Source organism: Pieris rapae, chromosome 17 (assembly GCF_905147795.1).
Source record: "Pieris rapae chromosome 17, ilPieRapa1.1, whole genome shotgun sequence".
Taxonomy (NCBI): Eukaryota; Metazoa; Arthropoda; class Insecta; order Lepidoptera; family Pieridae; genus Pieris; species Pieris rapae.
This window is the reverse complement of record NC_059525.1, coordinates 7,484,615-7,510,954: the sequence shown is the minus strand read 5'-3', so window position 1 is coordinate 7,510,954 and position 26,340 is coordinate 7,484,615. Positions and strand designations below refer to the sequence as shown.

The following is a 26,340-nucleotide window of genomic DNA, read 5'->3' as shown; positions in this document are numbered from 1 at the left end:
TTGTTTGTCAGATTTATGTCTAGAAAGGTTAGATGCTACAACCTAAAAAGGTTAAGCGCCAATTTAAATTTATAAAAAGAGTAATACTTGAATGAATTAATAACATTTTAATTCAGTCAAGTGCCATGGTTTTTGCTACATCTGTTGATTAAAAGTGAACTTAAACACTGCGCAATGCGCATTTCGCAATAAAATGTGCATCTTGAAAGCTGACAGAATGATGTATTATGTAAGAAGCCATGAATAATTCACATAATTCAACTTGTGGGGTCAACAGCGATAAAATGCCAAGTGGATTTAAAACAGTTGGCACATAAAAATATACCTATGTAGATATGATTCCGTAATAATTGTAACTGTACCTGTCAGACTGTTTAGTCATAGCTGCGGCAGTTGAATTACCAAGACTATATTCATGTAGGTCGTCTATACGTGATATTAACGTTTTACGGCCGATTTCATTTAATTGAAAGAAGAAGTGGCAGAATATGCGAACGACTGACAATTGTACCACCTTGACATTTTGTACCATATTCTTGCAATGAATAAATTATTATTATTATTGACTAAAATTTATTCATGTATTCCTGTGAAGTTAATTGTCGAAATTTTTAATTATTTTTATGAGTTCTTTATAACCAATGTACGCGGACAAAGTATAAGAAGTGGTCTGAAATAAAGAAAAATTATAATTTTTTAAACAAATGAATGAAAAAACCTAATAACAAGTGTGACCTCTTTTAGCTAAAATCACAGCTTGAATCTTTCTGGGCATGCTTTCCACGGTGTTTTAAGTTTAAGGAACGTGGCATAATAATTTGGTTCACTTTCAATTTTTGGCACACCCGGGCCCTATCTGGCCAATCTAAACGACCGATCCCGACGTTTTGAAAGTTCAGGAAGGTGCGTGCGAGCAGTGCCTTCCATAAAAATGGAATCTTCTTTAAGAGGAGTAGAACCTACTAATAATGAGCCAAACTTGAAACTATATTTTATTTTAATTGATCTTCTATAATATGAAATTGACGCAACTGCTTTATATTTCATACTGTGCCTGAGATACGTAAACAACGTGTTTATTGATTGGTTTTCTACTTCCGAAGTGCAGTATTATAATATGTATAGATTTTGCATTTGTATTCTTAAGAGATGCGACATTTTAATATTGGGTTTGTTATCTCTGGACCTCTAAAGTCTAAACGGATTCTACATGGCCAAGCTGTTTATTTTGCTCATTCATTTCTTAGTTTTACAATCGACTAGCAGCCCGTTTTGCTTTGAAATGGCATCTTGTTTCAGGCAATAAGCCTAGCCGTTTTATCATGTGCCTAGTCTTTTTCAAACATCGCCGTTCAACTAGCGGCCTGAATGACGTTCAGCCATTTGGTCAAATAAATATAAACCTCGCGGAGCCCGAGACCTTTCCTACGAATGCAAAGCCGTGGAAATCGGTTCGTGCGTTAAGCCTGCCTGAAGTTATAGCGTCAGGAAGAAAAACCCGACTTATTTTTATTTTTATTAAACGGTTTTATTTAGCTCACCCCGTTTGTTTTATTATTTATTATTCTTGGGTCAAAATTAGTAATTCAAATGTCACCCTCTTCCTATCACCCGATTAATCTGAAATTTTGTATACTCTTTACATTTTGGTGACAATACAATTATGTTTATTCATTATCATTATAAATTCAAGATGGCCGCCGCTACAAAATGGCGGATAACGTAGGTTTTATCAATCCCATCAATATGGGTATCAAAACCGTGGGGCACGTCAATTGTCTACAAATTATCGACTTAATGTGCGATAGAAGAATCGTTTAATTCGTCGTTAAAATAGGCAGTTGGCCCGCAGATGGTGAGGAAATTACTTACTATTTTCTTGCTCATGGAAATTCCAATAGTTATACACTCCATGTAATGGGGCATCTCCATTCAATTTGTAGACAAATGACGTGTCCCACGGTTTTACTTTAAGTCTAGTCTATGCATATGTTTATAATTCCCACGACTGTATCTATTTTATTATTTTTTGGTTCATTTATCTTAAACATTGCATTGTATGTTTAACATAAAACCGTTTAACTAAAAAAGTTTTTTACCTATTTTTATTATATAGTAGATGATCTACGAATGGCCTAAGCATTAGCCGGTCAGTTTATTGTAATTGTAACAAACACTACGGCGCAAGGTCGCTAATTAAACGTCGCTTTTTAGTAAGGAGGCTAGGCTGTTGACTGAATGTCTAATTAAACTAGTTGGCTGCTACATATGTACCTTTTTGTAGGCTTTAGAACTAAATTAAACCTCACATTGAGACAGCATTCGTAAGAAAAGCTTACGATCGACCATATCTCTCCGAGTGTGTAATTTTTCGGGTTAATTATTTTTAGTTAGAGATAGTTAAATATTGGCACACTCAGAAGACAACGAATTTTAAAAATCGATAGACTAATATTTTAGAGAGGGAACCTTCCGTCTCTAAAATATTAGTATGACATTTTCCCAAAGTGGGGCACACGCCACAGGGATTTGATTTGTTAATGGGGTAATTTGAAAATACACTAGACGCGAATTTAATTCATTTGTTACAGACTTTTAAATGCAATACTAGATTTTGGTGCTAAATTTAACGAAAAAAACAAATTATTATATAATTCATTATTATATTTTCGAGATCATTTCTTGACGAGACCTTAATATGAACTTGGTATTTGGCGTCGCCAAATCACGACGTCAGATAGCCGCTGGGAAGTCAACAGTCGGCCAATTCCAGGAACTTTATGACAATTATAATATGAAATATACATTTCAGTTTTTCCTTTTGTTTTGAAAATGTAGTATATAGTTTAGATTATGTAGAGCGTCGGGGTTTCGCCCCGTGAATATTTCCTGACGCGGAGAATTTATGTACTTTAATTAACATAGGACTCATTTCATAGCATTTAATACTATTCAATAATCATGCATTTAGTCTTTGTTACTTGATTTCTTGATTATTATTTAATGATAGTTTTAACAGATAATTATTTAATATTTAAAGCATTGCGAACCATTTTGGAAAACATTTGCTTGATATTACAAACTGAGATTAATTTATATTTCGCCATGTCTCGGCCGGGATTGTCGGCTACTGGGTTAGTTTATCTGTAATGTCAACGTATGACGTTTTCTAAGCAACGCCTTTGTTTATTTGTATTCCACAGGAAAAACAAGGAAATTACATTTTTATTTAAACTAAAGTCTAGTTCCAAAGTAATACTTAAACTCTTTAATATATGAATTAGACCACACTCATAGCGCAAATAATAGCGATTGTAACATTAATTTAATTTTAATTAAGCTAAGCCGTTTTGCAATGACCTGGGACCCTATATCGCAAATCGATAAGAAGATCTTAATGCCATCAAGTCATGACCATCGAGATCAGTTTTATTCGTAACGCGATTCATAATAGTCGTGATTTTGTGATACAAAAATGTACGTATTATATAATCCTAAGTTAGAAATTAATGGGATACAAATTTTTGTTTCGTAGGTATATTTTTCGTTGTTTTTTTTGCTTTTTTTTAGACTTAAACCTACTCAGATTACCAACATTATTAATTAAAAAACTGTTTATGGAAATTTAAAAGTAAAATCAGTATAAGCAAAAGATGTATGACACAAAAGAGTAAATTGATCATATAATTGTATGTGCTACCTTAATTATTTTTAAGTTTACAGAATATAAAAAATAACCTATAATGTATATCAAATATAGCAGTAGGGTCGCCCAACGTATTTTTTCATCTTCTAGGCAACTCTATTAATAGAATTTTAATTAATAAAAACTACATTATTTGTATGAAACGGTGAAGTCGGCTAGGTATATTGTTCCTTAATACCCATTTCAAAAATAATAATTGAATAAATTGTATTTTATGTAATAGATTATAGAGTCACTATGATATTTAATTAAATTGGCATAAAAAAAATAAAAAAACAACTACTAATTACAAGTCCTAGAGCGTGCATGACAGATTTTTTTATACTACGAAGTAAATAACACTATCTTATTAAGTTTGCGTAAGTCTTCAATGATTAATATTATTTACTAAATAAACAAACGAATCACGTTACATTACGACCACATGACTTCTTTAAACAGTCAATTGTTTGTGTATTACACATTTGCACTGATAAATCAGTTTGATATCGGATTTATTTTTAAAAGTTCGTTTGATAAGGAGGTTTTAATTTACTAGAGCGGTTGATTATATATTTAAAAAAAGAATAAGGAATGATGTCGTCGGTCAGACTGTAAGGACTTTCGCCGTCTACAATCTAAAAATACGATTAACGACCTGGCTTATGAACTTTACGCGGTTTTGAAGATTTTCTTAAAATCTACGAGTAATGTGTAGTTACACATTTCATTTACTGACTTCCGCTCACATGCACCCACACTATTAAAAACAGTTGAAAAAGCAAAAAAATAATTAATTAATATAAATGTAGACGTTTTTAAGGGAATTTACTGTTAAGTTTATTATAGAAGAGCTGGGAACCCTGACACAGGTATTTTTTTACATAGTTTCCAAATCTTACACATTACAAATAATTGATTTCAAATGAATAAACTCGTTTATTTTTTTAAATATAAAAAGCGTGTGGCGCTACAGGCAATTCTTCTTTCTTTTCTTTCTTACTTCCTTGTGTGCCAGATACACGCCGTCGACGTTTTTAGCTTGGAAATTCCGAATTTCTCACGATCATTTTCTTCTCTATACGATTGAGTAAAATTCGAACATAGTACATTGGCGCACAGCCGAGGATCGAGCCTACTAGCTGAGTTGAAAGTGGCATTGCTCGCTTTGATTACATATATATTTTAAATAGTAATACTAATTTGACAGATCACAATTTTTTAAATATTGACGTTCATTTGTTTTGTTTTTATGGCATGATTAGTCTATGAAAATGATGATTGACACCATCAATTGATGCGTAGTACTTGGAATATTCCGCAAAAATCACTGTGCCCCGTTTCAATATGTGTGTTCCCTTCCCCTTTGGTCTGTGTGTTTTTTAATTTCAATAATAGTATCCTTCTTCAATAAGTTTACAGTTTGTTCCTCTAATAGACATTTCTTTATGATTATTTTATAACAATTTTAACCGGTAGCTTTCATAATACAAATCGTCAAGCTTTGTAGCAACAATCTTGTAGCTTTATGGTAATATATGTAGATTACATATAGCCCAAAGACAATATAAACCTTACTGTTGCAATTCGGACGCTTTACCAAAGACAAAAGAGCGCTCAACCGATATTTCGGCACATTACTAAAATACAATCTTACTTGATGCGATTCTCCACTTAGTGTGAATTCTAGAACTTCCTACACATACTAATGTATACCATACCAACCAAATATCTAATTCTAAACACAAAAAAAGTTTTATGAAAACAAAACTATTCAGAATATAGAAAGTGTCGCGAACAACGGAACTTTTTCATTTATCGCCCTTTTTACTATAGATTGTTTTGTCACACATATTAAATTTACCGGACCGAACAATTTGTAGTATCGACAAATATTGGCACATTCGAGGCCGGGCTATATTTGTTTGCGGTTAAACAACATAGTATTAGCCATCAAACAGTTACTATAAAATCTAAACTATTTAACCGTAACCTAACATTGTTAAATTAATTGGAAACTCGCCAAATGTAATGCAATGTTTTCTTATTATATAATCTAACATTGTTCATCGTAGTTTTTCAGGTTTATTTATGGGTTTTAAATTCAAAAAATGTTTGCATATAGCAACGGATTTGACACTATCTAACCATAATTTCTGCGTACTTTCAAAGTCCCTACACCTTGTGAACAAAATACTGTCAACAATTTAGGTTGTGATTGGTTGTAATAACATATTCTACTGTTTTACGTGGATTTTCTACTTAATTCAGTATATGAGAAATGTGTATGGATACATTATTGTTTTAAGCAATGTTAACAGTCTTCGTGTACGATTAAATATATCCAAATTACAGTTTAGAATACAAATTAAGCTATTAAATTGAATTAGAATTTTGAACACAGAATTTGTAACTAACGCAGAAACTGTTTTGTACTACCAAGTTTCATCTACGTGTGTCTTAGTAAACAGCTAATCGATAAAAAAAACCTTTTAAAAAAAACATAAATATGTTTTGTAACCAGATAATTATAATTAACCTAATGAAAGGTTATCAGTTGCTATTTCCTGTTATCTCAACGAAAATATTTCATCATATTATAATGATCAAGTAATGCCGCATTTAATAAAAAAATCTTAACTGACTTCGAAAACAATAATCAGGTTGACCGGGGCATGTGACCCATGCCCCGGGCATTTAAACATGAGCTAAAAACGTTGTATGTATATTCTACGATCTTCTCAGAAATCACAACTTGAATTGAGATGAATATTATTAATTTACGAGAGTTCGGCGTGGTCTTCTTGCACTAGAGGCCATAAACTATTAAAAATGATATTTACCATATTAATTGTAATTTGTATGCGAAGTTGACACGTTCCATCTGTCAAAAGTTCAAAAGGTATGGTGGAGGTATGGTACACGTATACTTGAACGTAAATGTCATAAAGTCTGCTTAACATAATATCACCGCATAGCTGAAACATGTGTTTGACAAGGATTAGAAGCTCAGATACCACAAAGAAAAGCTAACGTAAATATCGGTGTTAAATATAATGTATGAAAAGTATAACATCCTCTCGTATACGTGTCACTATACTTTTGCCTGCTGATTCTAATTAATTGTTTTTTGCTTCGTAACTTGCACCATGATCTCTTCGAATTTCCTTGAACGGGGAAGAGTTTCTTGACTGTTCTTCTAGCCGTCTCTACGCTCTTGTTTTTAAATCTGTTATTAAATCGTTATTTATATCTTCCAATTTTTTATATTGATTTTAAGTGTAACACATTTACCAAGTTAAAGTCACGTTCATAATAAAAGAGTAATCATTAAAAAATTTTAGATGGGCAACTGGCTAAGTTACTTATTATGGGATGGTAACCCAGACGAAGTAAACCCCACATCAGGACTCACCAAACGCGAAATCCGGGCAGTCCAGAAATCATGGGCTCCAGTATACGCCAACCAGTTTGCTACAGGCACTGAATTGTTAAAAAGGTATTTTAAATTTATTTAATACTTATAGGGATTTAAATATAGTATACGAAATAGACATTGCTGATTGCGCACAAAAGCGAAGACAAAGTATATTTCTAACTAGCCGATCTGCTGAACTTCGTATCGCCTATATATACTCAAAACTTTATACAAACTTTTCAAAACAGACTATAATATAAAGGCATATAATAATAAATACAACCAAGCGACAAATGTCAATTGACATAAAGACAAAAGACATCATTATGAACTTAATCGATCTAGACATTCTCGAGTCAAACTAAATTCTCTTTTACGAATATTGCGTTAAATTAACATTTCTTGAATATTCACATAGTTATTTTTCCTTACTAGGGTCGAAAAAGATCGCTAGTTGTTTAAATTCAGAATGTTTTGAATCATAATATGGTAATGGTAATTTTTTATTATATTTAACTTAGTTTTTGCTTTCTAAATGTTTCTCTAACTTTTTATTTGTTACACTTTGTACCTTGAAATAAGTACCTATATGTATACTGTGCTTGACTAACTCCACACTTCTTGGACTGGGTAATTCCCTAAATTCCTAAAGGCTGTTAAAAAATCTTAAACAAGCCTCGTCGCCATTCCACAGAGAGAGCTATAAAATAATAAATGAGGAACTTAACAAAGAATAAATCTTCAATAGAGAGTAGGAAATACAAAATGGAGACGAGGGAATAAGATTAATAAAGTATGCGCCTCGTACAGAATACACAATTGAACCGGCGAACAATGCCGATGCTCAATTCAATTTGTTTTCATTGCTTTGAAATCGTCTACAATGTCACCGAGTTGGCTCGTCTCGAATATTTGATTTATCTTACATTCATGTGTATGTAATACTATCTTTGCGTTCAATAATTTCTATAAGACCAATCGGTTTAATATGGATTCAGCACACTAAGTAGGAGTTATCCAAAGATATCTAATATACTGATTCGTAACGTCCAAATAAAGATTGTTTTGTCAAATTTCCAGTGTCAGTATTTTAAAGCGGGTCTTTGGGATGACATTATATTTTAATTAGTCGTATAAATTGAAAATCTGTGCATTGAAAGCATTGGTTCAGTTACTTTCCGCTATGCAACATTATTAGTTTAACCGTTTATGACTATTATTCGCATTATAATTATTTGTTTCGTCGAAAATAGAGATTATATAATTTCAAGATTTAACACCAACAGGCTGTGGAGCCGCTCAATAAATATTTTTATATTCGCTTTAATTTGAAGCTACTAAGAGTAGTGTTGGCATGTGACTCTCATACATGAGGTCGTTGATTGGAAGTCTAGATGTGTGTGCAAAGCATGCCGGTTTCATGGACTTTCTGTCTATGAAATTGGCATGCTTCAGGCCCAGAAACAGTCAAAAATAGTCGACGGCTCGTGACTAGAAGGCTTATTACCTATTAAATAAATGTGGGACTGGGATTAGTGCTGGGCAGGCTACTACTAAATAATTTGCTATATTTGTTTTAAATATTGTAGTATTGTTTGATTTGCTTTTTAAAAAGAGTACCGAGAGTTTTTTACGCCGGCTTTTTCTCTCGGTCTCTGTCTTCTTTGCCGATGAGTAGGGATGCCTACAGGTTCAAATTAAATGACGTGGAATAAGTGATACCTGTCTATCTTATGTTCTATAATAACCATATTTATTTATTTTATTTAGATATAAAACTACAAGCTTGTAGCGCCACTATTATTTTCTTTTTCATACATCAACTGTCAGATATACCACTGGCTACAGAATGCAAAGTACTACACAACCATAAAACTGTATTTTTATGTATTTGTTACGATGAACTATAATTTCTTATTAACGATTTAAAAAATACACGACTTTATAATGTTATTTAATACTTATATTTGAACAGAGTCCAGTTATTTTATTTACAAATTCATTAGGTCATTCACACACGCAATAGGATACTATTCATTTTATGCTACTATAAAATGTTTATAGCCCTCTTTTCGAGTTTTATAGGTAACATCAAAGTAGATGTCAGACGGTTAGCGAATCGACGTTAACGGTAAATAAATAAAATGCAGTAATTGTTTACAAACAAGAGTAGATTGCTTGAGATTGTTGATCTTAGTTTCAGTTTTATAATAAGGCTTTTTGAAAATCAGAATGCGTTCTATTCGGAACGGAAGTCCTGAATCTTTTAGCCCCGACACACGTGTTATTTTCTTTTATAGAACTGGGGGCAAATGTACATGAGGCTGATCTGATACTAAGTGATACCGCTGCTTAAAGACACTTATCGGCTTTTATATGATCGAATTGGTTCAGAAATACTTCAGTAGGTTTCACATGGTGAAATTGCCTGAAAAAATTGTTGGTTCTTGACTTTTTACGACGTATTTATTTTAGTGCACATGCAAATCTCAATTGCACAAAATCCCTTATCGCGCAATCGGGGATAAAACAGAATGAGTGATACTACTTCAAAAATTGTCTCTTTGCGAGAAAATTTTTAGTCAAAGGGAAAGAAAGGTAGAGTATGTTAACATTTAGCTTCAAAACATGTCATAAAGTAGAATTAAAGAAACTTAAACTGTATATATCGTCACGTTTTCTTAGACTTAAAGTGTGTCTGATAATTTAAATTTAAATCCAACTCCGAAGACATACCTGGATTATTGTATCATAATATTCCTTTGTATATAATCAGAGGCTTAAACTGTATTTTTATCGCGTAATTGTGACGGAGAAAAAATTTAAAACTCTTTTGTATTACAGATTATTTCGCGCGCACCCACAAACCCTAGACTTCTTCAAAATGATAAAGAAATTACCCGAAGATGAATATAACACAAACATACAATTCAAGGCTCACGTTATCAACCTAATGTCTGCATTAAACCAGGCGGTTGTCAATCTCCATCAGCCAGAAGTCGTAGCTGTCATGATGAACAAACTTGGCGAATCTCATGGGCGACGTAAGATTCAAGAATCACACTTCCATGTACGTACTATACGTATTTAATTAACTGTAGGTTTCATAAAAGCCCTGTAGCCATTGTTTCAGAATCGATCCACTAACATATGTAATTCTATTGTTTCCTGAATCCATTCGTCGACATTCGACAGTCGACATTCTTGAATAAAAAAATCTGCTTAAAAGGTGAGGCAAGAAAGCTAATCATAATTTGTTTCACATGATACCAAAGAACATATTTGCCTAAGTGCCCAGTCATAATTGATCTTTGAATTGACTGATACACATACGTATGCTGGTTCATGGTGAATGTTCGCATAAAACTGAAGAATTGCTTATCTTGTATTTTTCAATAGAAATTATATTGGCGTTTTACCGGTTGCGTAAAGCTTTTCTAGCGTTAAGAAAGATATCTCAGAAATATCTTGTAGAACGGAGTTTCCTAATGTGGGACCCACGCCTCGATTCATTGTAAAGGGAGGCAGTTCGATAATAGACTCGACGTTTTTATTATATTTTATTAAAATTTATGTAAACCTGACCTGAAACCTACTAATTAAGAGAACAATAAAATTTTTAATATTTGAAACTACGTATGTTATTTTTATTATATTGTTGGCCATCATTATTTTAGTAAAGCTATATATATAGCTTGGAATATATATAGCTTTACTAAAATATAGGTTGGAAAACACAGCTATAGCGTATATTTTGGGTCTACGATGAACATAGCTACGTCATCTCAGTCATATTGTGTTTATTTACAGGATTTGAAAGGTGTAATAGTAAACATGTTCATCGAGGTGTTACATCTTGACGACGCTACTCTTGGGGCTTGGGGCAAAACTGTGGAGTTTTGGTACAAAAATATCTTTCAGACTTTAACGCCTAACCAGAGTACATAGTTTAATCGTTAATTATTTTTTAAGTTAAATACCAAAGATTCCAATTACAATAAGACATTATCAGTTTAATTCATTTTATGTAATATTCAATTTTATTTTATGATTTTATTACCTAAGTAAACCATTATATGCATTATGCGCACCTGTAATGGTAGATTTATAGTGTTGTAAAACATTTTATTAATTTAAAAGCAATGAAAATATATACCAGTAAGTTGCTAACAGCAAGAACAATACGTATAATGTTTAAATTGATTCAATATAAATTGTTACGTACTTGAATATTAAAATATTATGGAAATAATGAGCAACTTTTCGTGGGGTTTTCTAAACGGGATCTCATATAAACAGATATAATTCGAATAGTGTTCGTCATCACAGAACAAGTAGGTAAAATTTTCAGTCAATAATATGTATGAAATTATAACTTTCAAAAGTGACATTATCAAATTGACGTAAAAGTTGACAGACATAATTCGCTATGTAAATCCATGTTTGACTTTAGTTTGACTGATCTATTCATGATTTTTTAATACTTTTAAATATTTGTTATAATATAAATATATTTTTTTACTATTTTGTTTTATTTATCGTCCCTCATATACACCATCGTATATATGAGGGATGTTTTTCTATATTATCTGGATCTTGCTGCTTGTTACATAGCGAAGCAATCGATATCTGCTGGTATCAAAATGCCGAAAGACAATTTCAGCTGTCCAGACCGCGACCAACCTCCAACACCACATTTCCAGAGCATCTACTTCCCTCTTGCAAAATAAGGAATGCCAATTATTATACATAATAATTGAATAACTTTGAAATTTTACTTAGGAAACGAATTTGGTAAACTAATATTACAATAATAGAAATGACTACATTGATGCGAAGCAATTTTAGGCATATTATATAACAATAATAGAAATTAGGTTATGTTAACCGTAGCTGTATTACGATTAGAAAATGAGAAAAATAAACAATCAATTAGTTGCTAAGGCAAAAAATTGTTATTTAATAGATTGTATAAAAATTGGATACTGCTAAAGTGGTCAATCTGTGGTTTTTTAAATCATTCCATTGAAGGTGTCTAGGAAAGTGCCAAACCAGTCCTGGAAAACATAACCAAATAACTGTGTCGTAAAATTTATTGGCATCCATATTTCTTTACTAGCTTCCGCCCGCGTGGATATTTTGGCGGGAATTTCAACGATTATGATTCATATTCAGTCAATTGCGGCTCGATGCACTTCATATTAATAATTTTATTAATATGATATCCGACTGCACTTATCGGCAGTCACCTCACGGGGCATCCATAGACAATAGATCGTTAACACTACTTAGCATTGATTTACCAATCATGGCGCGTTCACGCTGACTACTGAATAGAGTCATTTATTCACGCTTGACATTAACCAAATTCAAGGAAGTTGTATTATATTTGTATATTTAAAAATTATAAATGATATTGTAACTGTAACTGAGTTCATCGGCGGATGACAAGGCAGAATACAAAACACAATCCGCATTACCTCGACGTCCGTCGTTCCATAGTTGACAATTAAGTGTACCTTTAATGTATTTTACCAAGAAACGAAACCAGTTGCCTACTGAAGTATTTCCAAACCAATTCGACTCAAAATGCTGGCAAAACACTTGCGAGCCTTCTGGCAATGTGAGTTTCCATGTGTATCACGGTAATCTATGTGTCATTCAAAGGATTTCAGGGTAAGGTATTGACTTAGCTAAATATGATTCTCGTACACTAAAATAGGTTGGCGTACTCTTAGCTAGGGCCGGCTTCGTGTGGTCCATACAAGACCGGATGTAGACCCATCGCGGCCCGACTCGTGGGCATGAGCCCTAAGATTACGAAGGCTTGAAGCTCGACTTTGTCGAGTTATAGTATTACATACAAAGATACATGAGACGCCACTTTCGTTTACAATATTTTACTGTTGCTGTGGAGAAAAATCGATATGTGAATTATGTTAATTCTTTTGTTTTGTTCCCTTTGGAGTAGAGACTCTTGGGCCGTGGGATTCAAGTGCATAAGCGCTAATTCAAGATTTAAGTCAGCTCCTGGTAGACAGAACCGGTGACCCAGAGATGGTGCTTTCCTTGCTCAGTGAATAAGTATCGCAATGCTGTAAGGAAATGCTTTCAGCGTTAAAGGAACACTGCCACATTGACTAAGCCTTTAAACTTTGTTTTACTTTTCTTTCTATTATATAAAGATAAGAAAATTGGAAATACTGTATATTTCATTCATATATAGCATAGTATAGCCAGAGATAGCTATACTATGCTATATAAGATAGCTTAGACATACCAATAACCAGAAACAGATGGTTACTATATATATATATATTTATATCTATAACTCCGTTTCTGCTACATATATTCTACAGATTATTTATAATCTTCAAGATCTATTTTAATAAATTTCCATTTACAGATTAGCTTATCAACATTTATCGCACAGATTAACTTGTCTTTCTTCAAAATATTCTAATTTTCAATTACAACTATAGATAAACGTATATCTCGATTTGTGTATTACAATTTGACTTTCGTAGGGAATACTTCGAGTGAATAGTTTTTTTTCTGATAACCTTTTTAATTTCCTTAAAACTTTACAAACTAAGAATAAATATCCTAAATCTTTAGGCGCCTAAAACCTTTTTATCTGAATGAATGATAATAACTTTAGTTTACATACTGTATATATAACACTTGCGAAATAGGACATCCATTTCAATAACCCGATCTTTTTAGTGCTTTTCAGCAACTGTCCGCGAGACAATTCATAAATAAAAAAGTTTTATTTAGTAATATAGTAAAAAAGATGCACATTTGTATTAATAATTTTGAGATTGACAGAAAAAAATTAGACTGCTATCTGATATCTTAGTGTGTATGTTCAGAGACAATAAAAGATAATAAACCCAACGTAATTTGTATGCAGCCGTTCTTTTGCCACGCGCGGTAACTGAACTTCTCATTATTAAATTGTACATGGTCCTTTCTTGGCCAAAAGTCATGATGGCATATGCAAACCCATATCTACTCTGCTTTCATTATTTTTTTTAAACTAAAAAAGTAAGGTTTTGGTACTAACTTGATAATTTCTAATTTGTAGGCATTCCTCTATGCGATAAAAGAAAAATCTTAGCATTTCAATTTTTTTTCATGAACAACAATATACCCTAGGCGATAATTATATCAAATAAGTAATACATATTATATTGACTTAATATTCTACATCTTTTTTTTGTTACGGAAGAAATACAAAAAGACAGACTGGCAGCGGGCTCACCTGATGTTAAGTAATTCCGCCGCCCATGGACATTTGCACTGCCATAAGAGCTAAGACTCACAACTTTTCTTGAAGGACCCCAAATGGAATTGGTAACAAGAGAGTAGAGCAGTATCGACTAAAACTGTAATGTTTAATTAGCAGTCTTAGTGAGCTATAATGCTTTGACACCATATTTGTGTGTCAGAGATATCGCTCTGGTACTTACAAGCGTACATATTTTATATTCACTACACTAAGTTCATTAACTCAAAAATCAAAATGTTTAGTTCTCTTTAAGTCTCATTCCTGTTATGTCAAGTAGTTAAATTTTCTCAGTATTCACATGGCTGTTTTAGGGGGCTAAGGCAAACTGATCATGATAAGCAGTGTTCCATTGTTTCTACATAAGTTTAAAAATCTTATATTAAAATATCAAATAACGTAGTGATACAAATTATCCCTTATGTACGTTATCCCCGTCCTATAAAACAATTAAAGCATCTGTATATATACGCGTGGTACTTAGTTTATATATGTAACGAAGATACGGCGCGCCTCACAACCTTGACACGGAAGTAATGTCATAAGCTTAAAGACAACTATATGTAGACTACAAGATGCCACGCGTACCTCGCAAACTTTGAAGCCCCTTGGGGAACGAATATATCGTTTAGTACTCTCTATATGAGACGGCTCTATGTGTGATGTGCTGAATTTTATATGAAGGTAATATTTTTTTATATATAGATGTTACAGTTAAATAAATAGAATATATAAATTAATGTTCTGTCAATTTTACCCAACAAAATTATCAAATTGAAAGTCCAAAGATGCGTTCAAGGTGTAAAACTAACAAATTCGTAGTACAATTATAATAACATTATTTTTGTCTATACAAACAGATTACACATAAGATCAACTATGGCAGATATACGTAGATGATCATTTGTTTTATTTTAGCCAGCAAAAAGAATATATTTTAATGTGCCGTTTAGATACTAAAACTTTAGATTTAACTTTTTAATTTGTTCAGTGCTCTGACGAAGGGCTTTAGTTCAATAGCCGACGAAAGAATTGATTCGATAAAACATGTGACTGTTGACAATTACGGGAATTACAGTTTGACAGTTTTTAGGCTTGGGCCGCAGATTTCTGTATCTGTTTCATATTCATTTGTAAACACAATAGGTGACCCCGTGTTTGACACACGCCGTCGATGTTTTAGGTCTGAGGCAAGCCGGTTTCCTCAAGATGTTTTCCTTCACCGTTCGAGCGAATGTTAAATGCGCATATAGACAGAAAGTCGATTGCACAGCCGGGGATCGAACCTACGCGTGCGATAGAGTCGCACTAGCAGCAACTAGAATTCCATAAAGTATTTAAAAAAGTGTAAATTCATACGGTTTTAAAAAATAAAATAAATCAGTGGCACTACAACCTCTTAAGGCCATGGCCTCAGATTACAGAATCTGTTTCATGATCTGAAATGTATACGGTTTTAGTTTCTTACATATAACCGCTATTACTGATAAGGCTAACAGAATTACTAGTTTGTTTTCATCTTAAGATTTAGGAGTGCAGGGCCAAACAGCCTAAGGGCACAGGGCGGGCGGGAGTTAAGTGAAAACAGAATTGAGAATTCAGTTCTGTACATATCATCGCCAATGGCGCACGTTTCATATTCCATAACGTTCTAATTACGCGGAAAAGTTAAAAAAAAAACGAATAATGTAAAAGTTTATGTACTGTCAAAACTGTGATGAAAAAAGGATTTAGTGCTCGTGCGTAAAGGTAGGTTCTTGTAAATTGCACAAGGAAAATGCGTACTTTTAATCACGTTATTAATATAGTTCGTATGAAATTCAGCGTCATTCGAATTGACATTTACGTGAAATAGTTTTGCGTAAATTAAATTCTTAAGTTGTAGATTTTGGTCGTGTTTATGGTCACATAATTCTGCATTTTTATATCAACCAGTTCTAAGATCTCTTAAAACATATCTTAACATTCAAGTTTAATATTTCTTTTGTTTTATAATTTTATATATCTGTCAGTAAATCAACATTTCTTTAATCTATATTTTAAATGAGGTGTAAAAGCGAGTGAAAAGTCGCTCAAAAAAAATCTTCTTTGTAATATTTTTAGGGTTTATATGCCACTAAGTCACTGACAAACCAGTTATTTATTTTGTAATATATGGGCGTTATGTGTGTTCGCGAAAGTGTCACAGCAACATTTATTTGTTTGTATTACTGGAAAGAGATTTTGAAAGTAAGATTTATAATTATAATTAAATATACAATGCGTAAAAATCTTGTGCAAGTAGTTTTATTTAATAAATAGTTGTATTTTTATCAGATATACAAAATAATATACTTATCAACATTAATTTGCTTGAAATATCGTTATCGTAAATGCTAAAACTATTCATGATGTTATCGCATTATATTATGATTTAATTAATCTACCGAACTACTCTTTGGGGACAAATTCAATTGAATATTTAACTTTATTTTTTGCCAAAACAATATGTTCTTTAAATTCTTAAGTAACACATTTTGACCAGGTGTTCAGTCTCTTTGTATAGTTTCTATTCATTTGCATATTAAAAGTACTCATACAATCAAAAAATGTGTTCCTCCAGTATGCCAGCGTTATCTCGGTAGAATAACATCGCCCTTTTCAAACTACTTATTATTCAATTCGAAATTTATATAAAAAAAGATCAAACGATTCCGATGTATAACTAGTATTGACTTTCCTGCTAAAACTACATTGTGTTAACGTTGTTAAGTTATCCAATAAAGTTGTCAAAAAGGGCAATCTTAATATGTATAACATACATCCATTTTAAATAACATATATACACATATGTATGTTCTATCTACAAGCTAAATAAACGCACAAGAAAAAAAGCGAACACTCAAAGAAGTCGCACAAAATATTAATCAGCCAAATAAATATTAATTATGTCTGGGCTATAGGCGTTTCCGTGTTTTGTTTGTCTAGTCTTGATTTTGTTCGATTCAGTATAGTTACAAGTAAATGAAAAACATATAAACCAATGAGCAATGAGCATACATATCAGTGTATTCAATTCAACATTTTTAACAACTCTATATAACTCTATGCAAAGCGAATGCAATTTGTTATCGATTTTCTTATCAAACGCTTTACTTGAGTTTGTTATTAAATAAGAAATTACATGCTCGTATGTGTAGCCAGCGTGTTACCCTTTTGTTCTGCGTTGGGTAATAACCTTTCTTTGCCTTGAGTTGTCAAAATGGTCGGCAGTGACAAGGTATGGAATGGAGTGGTATCCTTCTGTGAGGAAGTAATGCTACAGGAGACACCAGAACGAGAGAGGGCGCGCTTTAGGATGACTCCTTAGAAGACGGGGAGTTATTAGAAGATATTCCCATCTCCAACCTCCTATGCACACTACATAGGAGGTTGGAGATACTGTACCGGAGGTTTCTAAGTGTAACATGCCGCTGAGGTTCCGGTAGAATGAGAGAACGGCTTGTAGGAACTACTCGAGGTGGTTTTATTGGTTAATGCTCACCCAGTCTCTGACTATCAGTCCGAAATTTGAGAGAAAACCTAACAAGTTGATATCAGTAATTTTTATCTATATTAATAATCGCACATACGACTGAAATTCCTTGTCTTTTTATTATATGTACTCAGTTCTTTAAAATGGCTTATAGATCAAGTTAAATTTGGTATATAAAAGTGGTTAGTACACGTGGCATTGAAAATGTCTTTGAGTTTTAAAAGCCGATTTATACTCTTATGCGTAATAAGCGATTAATTATTAACGGCGTTATTATTAACGAATATGAATAATGTATTTTTGCTATTATTAAAATTGGCCCAATTATTTTTAGTCTATGCAAAATTGGTTAAAATAACGAAAAATTTAATAACAAAAACTTTATTGTTTTTCACAGAAGAATAACGGGACGATTTTTCTCTCTTTGACGATAATTCTGTCTGCATTATTGATTCATTATTTATTTTAAATCACGATATCTAATGAATATTTATATTATGGCGCCAAACGTATTTATTTTATTCTCGTGAAACAGTACGACTATGCGATAATTGTTTTTCGTTATATATATTTTTCTATAATGTTTCTACATTAAACAACTGTAGTATTCTGGAAACAAGAAAGTACTGCATGAAATGTTTGATTTCCATAACCCAAATACTTTATCTTATTAACATCATCAGCTATTGAGCAACAACAGTTCTACAGGAGGCTTTAGTCACGACGAGAAAAGTCCTACACAGAGTATGCAGAAGATATTATGCTATGTGTGTGTACACAAAATTGCACTGTTTGTTTAATTATTTATATACTATTAAAGCACGGATGTCGGGGCCACCAGAGTATCACAAAAGCAGACTTTTTTGCAATCGCAAGGACGTTAATGTAATTCTTGACCAAATTAATCTAGTGATTAAATTATCGAGCCCACATAACACACACACACCGCCAACACTTGAGTATGGTACTGGGAATGTTCCGTATCTCTGAATAGCTTGAAGAATCCCTTTAAAGTTTTATTCACGATGTGCCTTAGGAATAGAGTAAAATCGTCCACAGACTATTTTGAAGTGTAAAATTTGACAAGCGCTATTTAACACGTAAGCACTAAACGCTTCCAATTAACATTTGTATTAAACACAACGTTAACTGACATGTTTAATCAGAACCAACATGTTTGTATTTCTGATGTTTGTTTGTTCTATGTGTTATACTGATATAAATTCTGTATTACTGTCATATATGTATCTACATGTATCTATGGAAGTATTTAAGAGAAATATGAAGTAACGTATATATTTGAGATATTTAAGTTGACTTTAGGCTACAACATCTAAATGCCTTAATATGTCATTCGCTGTTTTTTTTTTTAATTTTTTAGACATTTACAAAAGATAGCTCTATATACTAGAAATCACCAGATTCCAGATTCTTCGCTATACGTCATATTATTTCATAAAACGCATTATGATAACATTTAATTATGCAAATTTTGATGGCTAAGACAAACCATCCGTGATTGGCTAAACCTTATTAAATTTTAATTATTCATATATACACTTATGAACGTAAATATATATTTTTTTATTAAATTTAGACAAAAAAAAATTGATGTATGTTTTTGGTTTTGGTTTATATTGTAAGGAACTATAACTATTAGACCATGCTTCACATGAAAACTCAATGTACTGTGATAAACAAATGTATATAAAGAAAGTATAGATACAACTTCGTTACGCGAAATAAGTGTATTTTTCAAACTTCAAATACCATACATAAAATGTAGAGATAAACAATAGCTTGTTTTGAGAGCCAATTACGTTGCAAACAATGTGTGTCATGTATGGCAATCATAATATTTACATTTTATAAGGGCACATACATACACTATTAATTTATTTAGGTACCGTTCAAAAGCATAATGACAATGACCACTCGCTGTTTAAACAATGTTTTGACATTTCTATTGCCAGTGACGAGTCCTTCGGTTCAGTACCTAAACTTTACGAAAGAGTTTAATTATAGATAGAGGTACTAAATTCTCAGTAAAAGACAATTTTAGATCTTTGATTACATTACTTTATATAAGCCTGAATGTTGTTAAAAAGTATTCATAACAATTACAAGTGAAATCTCGGCTATGGTAAAAATCGATTTATAAAACCCTGTAAGTTAAGCTTAAAAAATAAGGTTCGGAGTCGAATTAGCACGAACTATAACTCCCATATGTTAACTTTTGGGACATGACAAATTTATATAGGCGGAAACACATTTTTAAAACGCCACGCGACCCGATAAAACTCGACGCTTGTTAGTCAATCAAATTGCACTGAATTTCTAGTTATAGAAAAAAATAACGTCTCACAATTGAAATTAGAAATTAAAAAATTTACTAAAAAGAATATTTAACATAAGCACCTGTCCAATAACTTAAAGTGTCTATTAATTGGAAGACACTCTATGCTTGTGTACCATATATTTCCACTTAAGTGGCGTACATAGTTTCAGTAATTTGCTTAAGTACTTTATCTACCAATATGTCAATAGATATATATTACTCTTTGTTTTATAGAACAAGACGCAAACGGGTGGGAATCCTACCTGATCTTAAGTGATACCGCCGCCCATGGACACTCTCAAAGCCAGAGAACTTGCCAGTGCATTGCCGGCCTTTTAAGAATTGATGCTTCTTGAAGGGTCCTAGGTCGAATTGGTTCGGAAATACTTACGGGTGGGTTCCACATAATTTTGATGGCAAAAACTACTTTTAAAACATTCAATTGTGGTACGACGAGCTTTGAGGTGATACAGGTGAATTGAACTGAACTGCTGCCATTGCCAAGCTGGCCATAGACGGACCGCATGTTGTAGCCGAGACCAACGACACCAAACCACGGACATTCTAAAGAAGTTGAAAAACTTTTTAGTGTCTTCTCAGCTGGGTATGCAACGTATGAAATATTCCATAATATTCTCTTGATTGTAGTATTCGCTGCACTCACATACTACGGGGTCTCCTACGCCTACGCTTGTGTAATAGTTGGAGAAGCAGTGTTGCTTCATCGAAATCCTTCCTGTAAATGGTCAGCATGAGTATTATTTTTGCGATCGAACACAACTGCTCCAGGCAGTCGTAGTCGACTGTATTATGGGGTCGTGTTGCAGTCGTGTACGACTTCAATGCGACCGCTCTACAGCAGTCTGTTTCGACTGTAACATGCGGTCCGTCTATATCAAGCGTATGTTCTACATTTGAGTGAGACATATCTATGAAGAAAAAAAATACTTTATCTTAATGTCATATGTGATCGTTGGACCTTAAGTTCAATTAACAAAGGTCTGTGTATAGAATTGCCATTTGCCACAAGTTTGCAATGCCTATAAACAGTGTGGCGTGGGTGGGGACTAATAAGTGTTCAATTGACATAAAGTGTTACCACGAGCGGGTTAATATCATTACCGGGTTCAATCAATTTTCAATTATCCTACATAGCCTGAGAATCACATTGATTGGACTACGACGTCTAGTTCTCGTTCTAGGAGTTTCATGGTATTTAATTAAAAATAAAATAAATAAGTGGCGATCGCACACTTAAAGCTAAAATGAGTCGATTAGTTTTATTTATTTTATTAAGTTTACGATATCATACATAGTACTACATATATCTAAGGATTATTAAAAATATATAAAAATAGTATTGAATAATTAAAAAATACAATTAAAACATACATAAGATAAAATGAAGTAAAATAAAATTACCAGATTTTTTTTTAATCATCAGAAAAACAGCGAATTAGGTTCGAGAAATGCACCCAACAATGCTTTCTCTAAAACCGATTTACTACACTACAATTGTAATTTAACATTCTCTTTTCCGATAATTTCCAATAACATTATCATTTAGTTTTTTGCGTTAAACTAGCGATGCAACCCCACTACCTCAATGTTGCATTAGTTATAAGCTCATATTTAAAACTATTAAAGCCAAGTTGTAAACCACCACCAAACTTAATTGGCGCTAAAACCTTTTTTATTTAGTTCTAGGCCTCAGGTATCTGTCTGATTCATGATCATTTGCCAATTTAATAGTTAAATATGTGATCAGCCTTCTGTGTCGAGACACGCCCTCGAATTTCCTTAAAGGCAAGATGTTTTGCCTTCACCGTTGGAGCGAGTGCTAAACATAGAAAGAAAGTCCAGTGGTGGATAGCCAAGGATCGAAACTACGACCGCGGGGATGAGAGTCGTACGCCAAAGACACTAAGGCAACAGTGCTCATCGTGTTATTAGCAGGCTGTAAATGTACAGGTCTGTTAACCTTTTAGAAACTATAAAAGAAGAGCATCATGTGGTATTTTTATCATCCACATTGACGTTTCTTTCCAACTCTCTATAATGCAAGAATGAAAGGGAAAATTCAGAGGAACAATATAGAATTTAGATTAAATATCGCAATATAGCGAGAAAATTCTACTAGCGTTAAAGGTACTCTGCCAGAGACCAAATTTTATAAATTTGTTTCAATTTTCTATTTATTAAATTTGAATCATTATAACTTTGCAGGTTAGGAATATTGTATGAACATTTTTTGTGTATATTATGTATTACATCTATGGTATTATATCTTAGGTATATTCGTTTTTTTTAACTACATATATACTTTATGTCATCTGTAGGATAACGAAATAAATAATTAAAGAAAATAATAATGAACCAAACAATACATATAAAACAATTTCGACTATAATTGTTTTATATGTATTTTACCGAAATAACATATCACAATGGAGCATGGGATATGTTCACATGTTTTTTTGATAACGTTTTCGCTAAAACCCTCCAGGTTAAATTGTGCGTCATTAAACGTCGTCAACGGAGGCACTATTCGGGGGAACACCAATTTACTTAATGGAAATTACGAATTATAATTTTGTTTTTGTAGTTTTATTCAATGAACTTGCATTACCACATCACACATGGTGCATAACATAAGTGCTTCGACAATCCTCATTTAGTTGCATGACAGAACAAATATTGATGTTTACAAGTTACATATTGCCCGGTAATATTCATTTGAAGAGAAATTTTTCAGACTATTTTATATAAATTCAATTATATTCTTTACTTGGATCTTGCCAAAGACTGCGCACTATGTAAAAACTATTTCATTAAAAACTTGAGTTTTTTGAGGTAACATATTAATTAGTAACGCATTTATGTTTTGATTATAGTTATTACTATCGCATAAAGAGACAAAGTTGTCAATTTGTAATAAATTATCAATGTTATATGAAAGACCAAGCTCTAGGATATTAAGTTTAGTTAACAGCGGTACACCGCAATCTTATCAAATTACATCAACAAAAATGGCGAATGAGTAATATCGAGTAATTATTTAGACACTGTATTTATTTATGTCTTGGGAGACAGCAAATACGATAAGAAAACCATTGTAAGAGTTTCCACAGAGTCCAGTCTTACTTATTTTGCGGCAACGTGTAGTTGTTGAACAATGTTATTTTTCTATCTTTGTTCAACATTCATATTGCTCTCAGCTTTCGTTATTTTGAAGAAAATTAAAACTGGACAACGGGTAAGACACAATAGCTTCTTAAAACATTTGGGAATACAAAAATAGCGCTTTATTTCAAATATCGTATTGTAAAGGCTACTCAAACTTCTAGTAATTTTTTTTTAAAATGTATACGTCGTTAAAGGTTTTAAATTTAAAGGCTCTCGCCTTTGACTTGACTGAACCTTGACTGAATCTTGACTGACTTGACTGAACCTTACTATAAGAGTAAATTAGTAGAATTTAAAGTTCACCATAGATCCAACACAAGAAATTCAGTACATACATTGGTTTTAACTAATCAAGCGTTTATATACCTTAAAAGGTAATTTTAACCATTTGACTTACGCCCAAACCCAATACAATACAATCAATCCATTTTCTTTTTTGAGCATCTCAGATAGACTAATCGAAACATTCATAAAGTGTTCCAATAACTAATCGACGGATTGTAATAGCCATCTTTCGATACAAGCTTTGCATTGTAGGTCGTATCAGTGTATGTGGAATAGACCTTTTTGTGAAAATTACAGCTCAACTCTGCCAATATCCTATCAACTTAAACCAGTTTTTAATAATTAAAAAGCTATTTGATGTTTTAAACATAGAGATGTATATTTTATTCGTACGGTTTTATTTTAATATTTGGTTTATATTAATTATCAAAAATGAGTGTAAAGAGCAAAGAGATTGCATTCCATCCGTCGCCAAAAATGGATTGTCTTCGTAGGGCTTGATTATTGGAAGCAGATCGCATATTGATCGACTGTTTTGATTGAAAACAATCTGAGATTCTATATTAGTTGTTGGGTTCAGAAGTTAGAGTATGGTCGTATGTCTGTAAATAGCAAGAAAGTATTGCTACGTATGTATTGTAACGTCTAGATTAGAGCTACGATTATTTTTGACTGTAATATGAACTGTATGGTTTTTACAAATATCACTGTAACTCAGGTAGATGATCCCATATGAACATTATTGCACGGCTTATCCTTTAAGCATTTAAGTCGAATGTGAATAGCATTGGATTTAAACTTTACCTAAATCACGAATTAATTTACACAATTTGACCAAAAGAAATTGTAGGCCACAACTATTTGTTTCAACATATAAAAGTATCTACTATTTGAGAGGCTTTTGACGCTTCTTTATTAAGAATTTTTCTGCTTATTAAATGACTTGCTTCCAGAAATAATATTACCGGAGTGCTTACCTCGTAACATTTTATTTTACATACCATTGTTTCAGTTCAAAATGGGTGGCTGGTTAAGCTACCTATGGTGGGGCGGAGATCCAGATGTTGCCAACCCGAAATCAGGTCTAACGAAAAGAGAAATATATGCTGTCCAACAATCCTGGGCACCTGTTTATGCTGACTCTATCACCAACGGAACAGAATTGTTGAGGAGGTAAGAAAAAACATTTGGTCCTATAACACTTGAATCGTTAATATTTTACAATCTCAATTTAAAATTTAAATTATTAATTTGTATTCTTCCTTTCTGAAAATGTTTATTTGAATTTATTCTTCGGTACATTATCAAGTCCGCAGGAGATTTTTTGTCGAGTTACGAAAAAAGCTGAACTCTCATCTCTGAAGTCGTTCGTATCCTTGCTGTGTACCAATGGATTTCCTGTCTACGAGTAAATGTATCATTAGTTCGTACGGTAAAGCCAAATATCGCGAAGTAACCGGCGTGGCTCTAATCTAAAAATCGACATGTGTCTGACTGTGTATAAAATTATCAAAAAAACCGACGCAATATGAGGCCATTACCTATTGAGGGTCGAAGCACCACTGCATAATTATTTTTGTTCATCAAAACTAACAAAACATTATTACTTATGCCTAGTTCAATATTCCTTTTGTATTTACAGATTATTTCAAGCATATCCCGACACAAAAGAGTTCTTTAAAATGGTTAAAAACTCCTCTGAAGAAGATTACCCTCAAAACCCCCAGTTCAAGGCTCACGTGATCAACCTCATGTCGTCACTTAATATGGCGGTCACAAATCTCAACCAACCGGAAGTGGTGGCCGCCATGATGAATAAATTAGGCGACTCGCATGGAAGACGAAAAATACAGCAGGAACATTTTCACGTAAGAAACAGGTTTTTGAGGGTTTTATTCCATACCAGATGTCTCTCCAGAAGATATCTCATAATCAATAAGAAAAAATATCCAATTCGGTCCAGTAATTAGGGATACTTCGGTGGCCATTTTTTAAATAAAAAAAAACCCAATTTCCCAAAAAAAATACCAATTTACTAAAATTAAAAATATTAACTTTTTAATATTTTTTTCTTTCAGGACTTAAAAAACGTGATAGTGAAAATGTTTATAGAAGTTCTGAATTTAGATGCTTCAACCCTGGGAGCATGGGGGAAGACAGTAGAGTTCTGGTACAAGCATATTTTCGAGACTCTTGGGAAAATAGAGACAAGATAACATGGCTGTTGTTTAGAATAAGAATTTAAATGGTTACATTTCTACAATGTATTAATCTACATTTATAAGGTATTATTAAAATATAGTAATTTATCGTTTTCTTATCTTGATCAGTTTACCTCCGCCAGATTCACTATGCGTTTCAGCATCCTGACTTCGAATTCTGAATATTACGTTTCGTATTATAAAGGACGGGAGGAAAGGGGCAAAATAAAACTCCAAATTTTTTAATATTTTTTTATTTTTTTTTACAATTAATCAGATAACATACATATCAAACCAGCCGAAGTATGGCTAAACCCATTTATTATCTAAACTTATGAACAATACAAGAAATTGATACATCTCAAATTCACTTACATTAAATATAGATATATTATATATGCATCCACTCTACATAAAATCTA

The 26,340-nt window shown here is 32.6% G+C and overlaps 2 protein-coding genes across 7 annotated transcripts; both read left to right on the top strand.

The window, feature by feature from the left end:
* Window positions 1-3,404: 3,404 nt before the first annotated feature.
* LOC110997352 (cytoglobin) lies at window positions 3,405-11,624 on the top strand. 4 transcript variants are annotated; one of them, XM_022265481.2, is made up of 4 exons: window positions 3,405-3,477; window positions 7,030-7,184; window positions 9,948-10,173; window positions 10,914-11,624. In XM_022265481.2, exons 2-4 carry the CDS (start codon window positions 7,030-7,032, stop codon window positions 11,049-11,051), a joined length of 519 nt encoding a protein of 172 aa, XP_022121173.2. In that variant the 5' UTR covers window positions 3,405-3,477; the 3' UTR covers window positions 11,052-11,624. The 4 variants fall into 4 exon arrangements, with proteins under 4 accessions (XP_022121173.2, XP_022121174.2, XP_022121175.2 ...); XM_022265482.2 differs by having other exon boundaries at window positions 3,405-3,479; window positions 7,024-7,184; XM_022265483.2 differs by having other exon boundaries at window positions 3,463-3,535.
* Window positions 11,625-15,057: 3,433 nt separating this feature from the next.
* Window positions 15,058-26,026, top strand: LOC110997351 (globin). Of its 3 annotated transcripts, none has more exons than XM_022265478.2 (4): window positions 15,058-15,078; window positions 24,730-24,890; window positions 25,360-25,585; window positions 25,796-26,026. In XM_022265478.2, exons 1-4 carry the CDS (start codon window positions 15,073-15,075, stop codon window positions 25,931-25,933), a joined length of 531 nt encoding a protein of 176 aa, XP_022121170.1. In that variant the 5' UTR covers window positions 15,058-15,072; the 3' UTR covers window positions 25,934-26,026. The 3 variants fall into 3 exon arrangements, with proteins under 3 accessions (XP_022121170.1, XP_022121171.1, XP_022121169.2); XM_022265479.2 differs by lacking the exon at window positions 15,058-15,078 and adding an exon at window positions 15,988-16,143; XM_022265477.2 differs by lacking the exon at window positions 15,058-15,078 and adding an exon at window positions 23,361-23,502.
* Window positions 26,027-26,340: the final 314 nt, after the last annotated feature.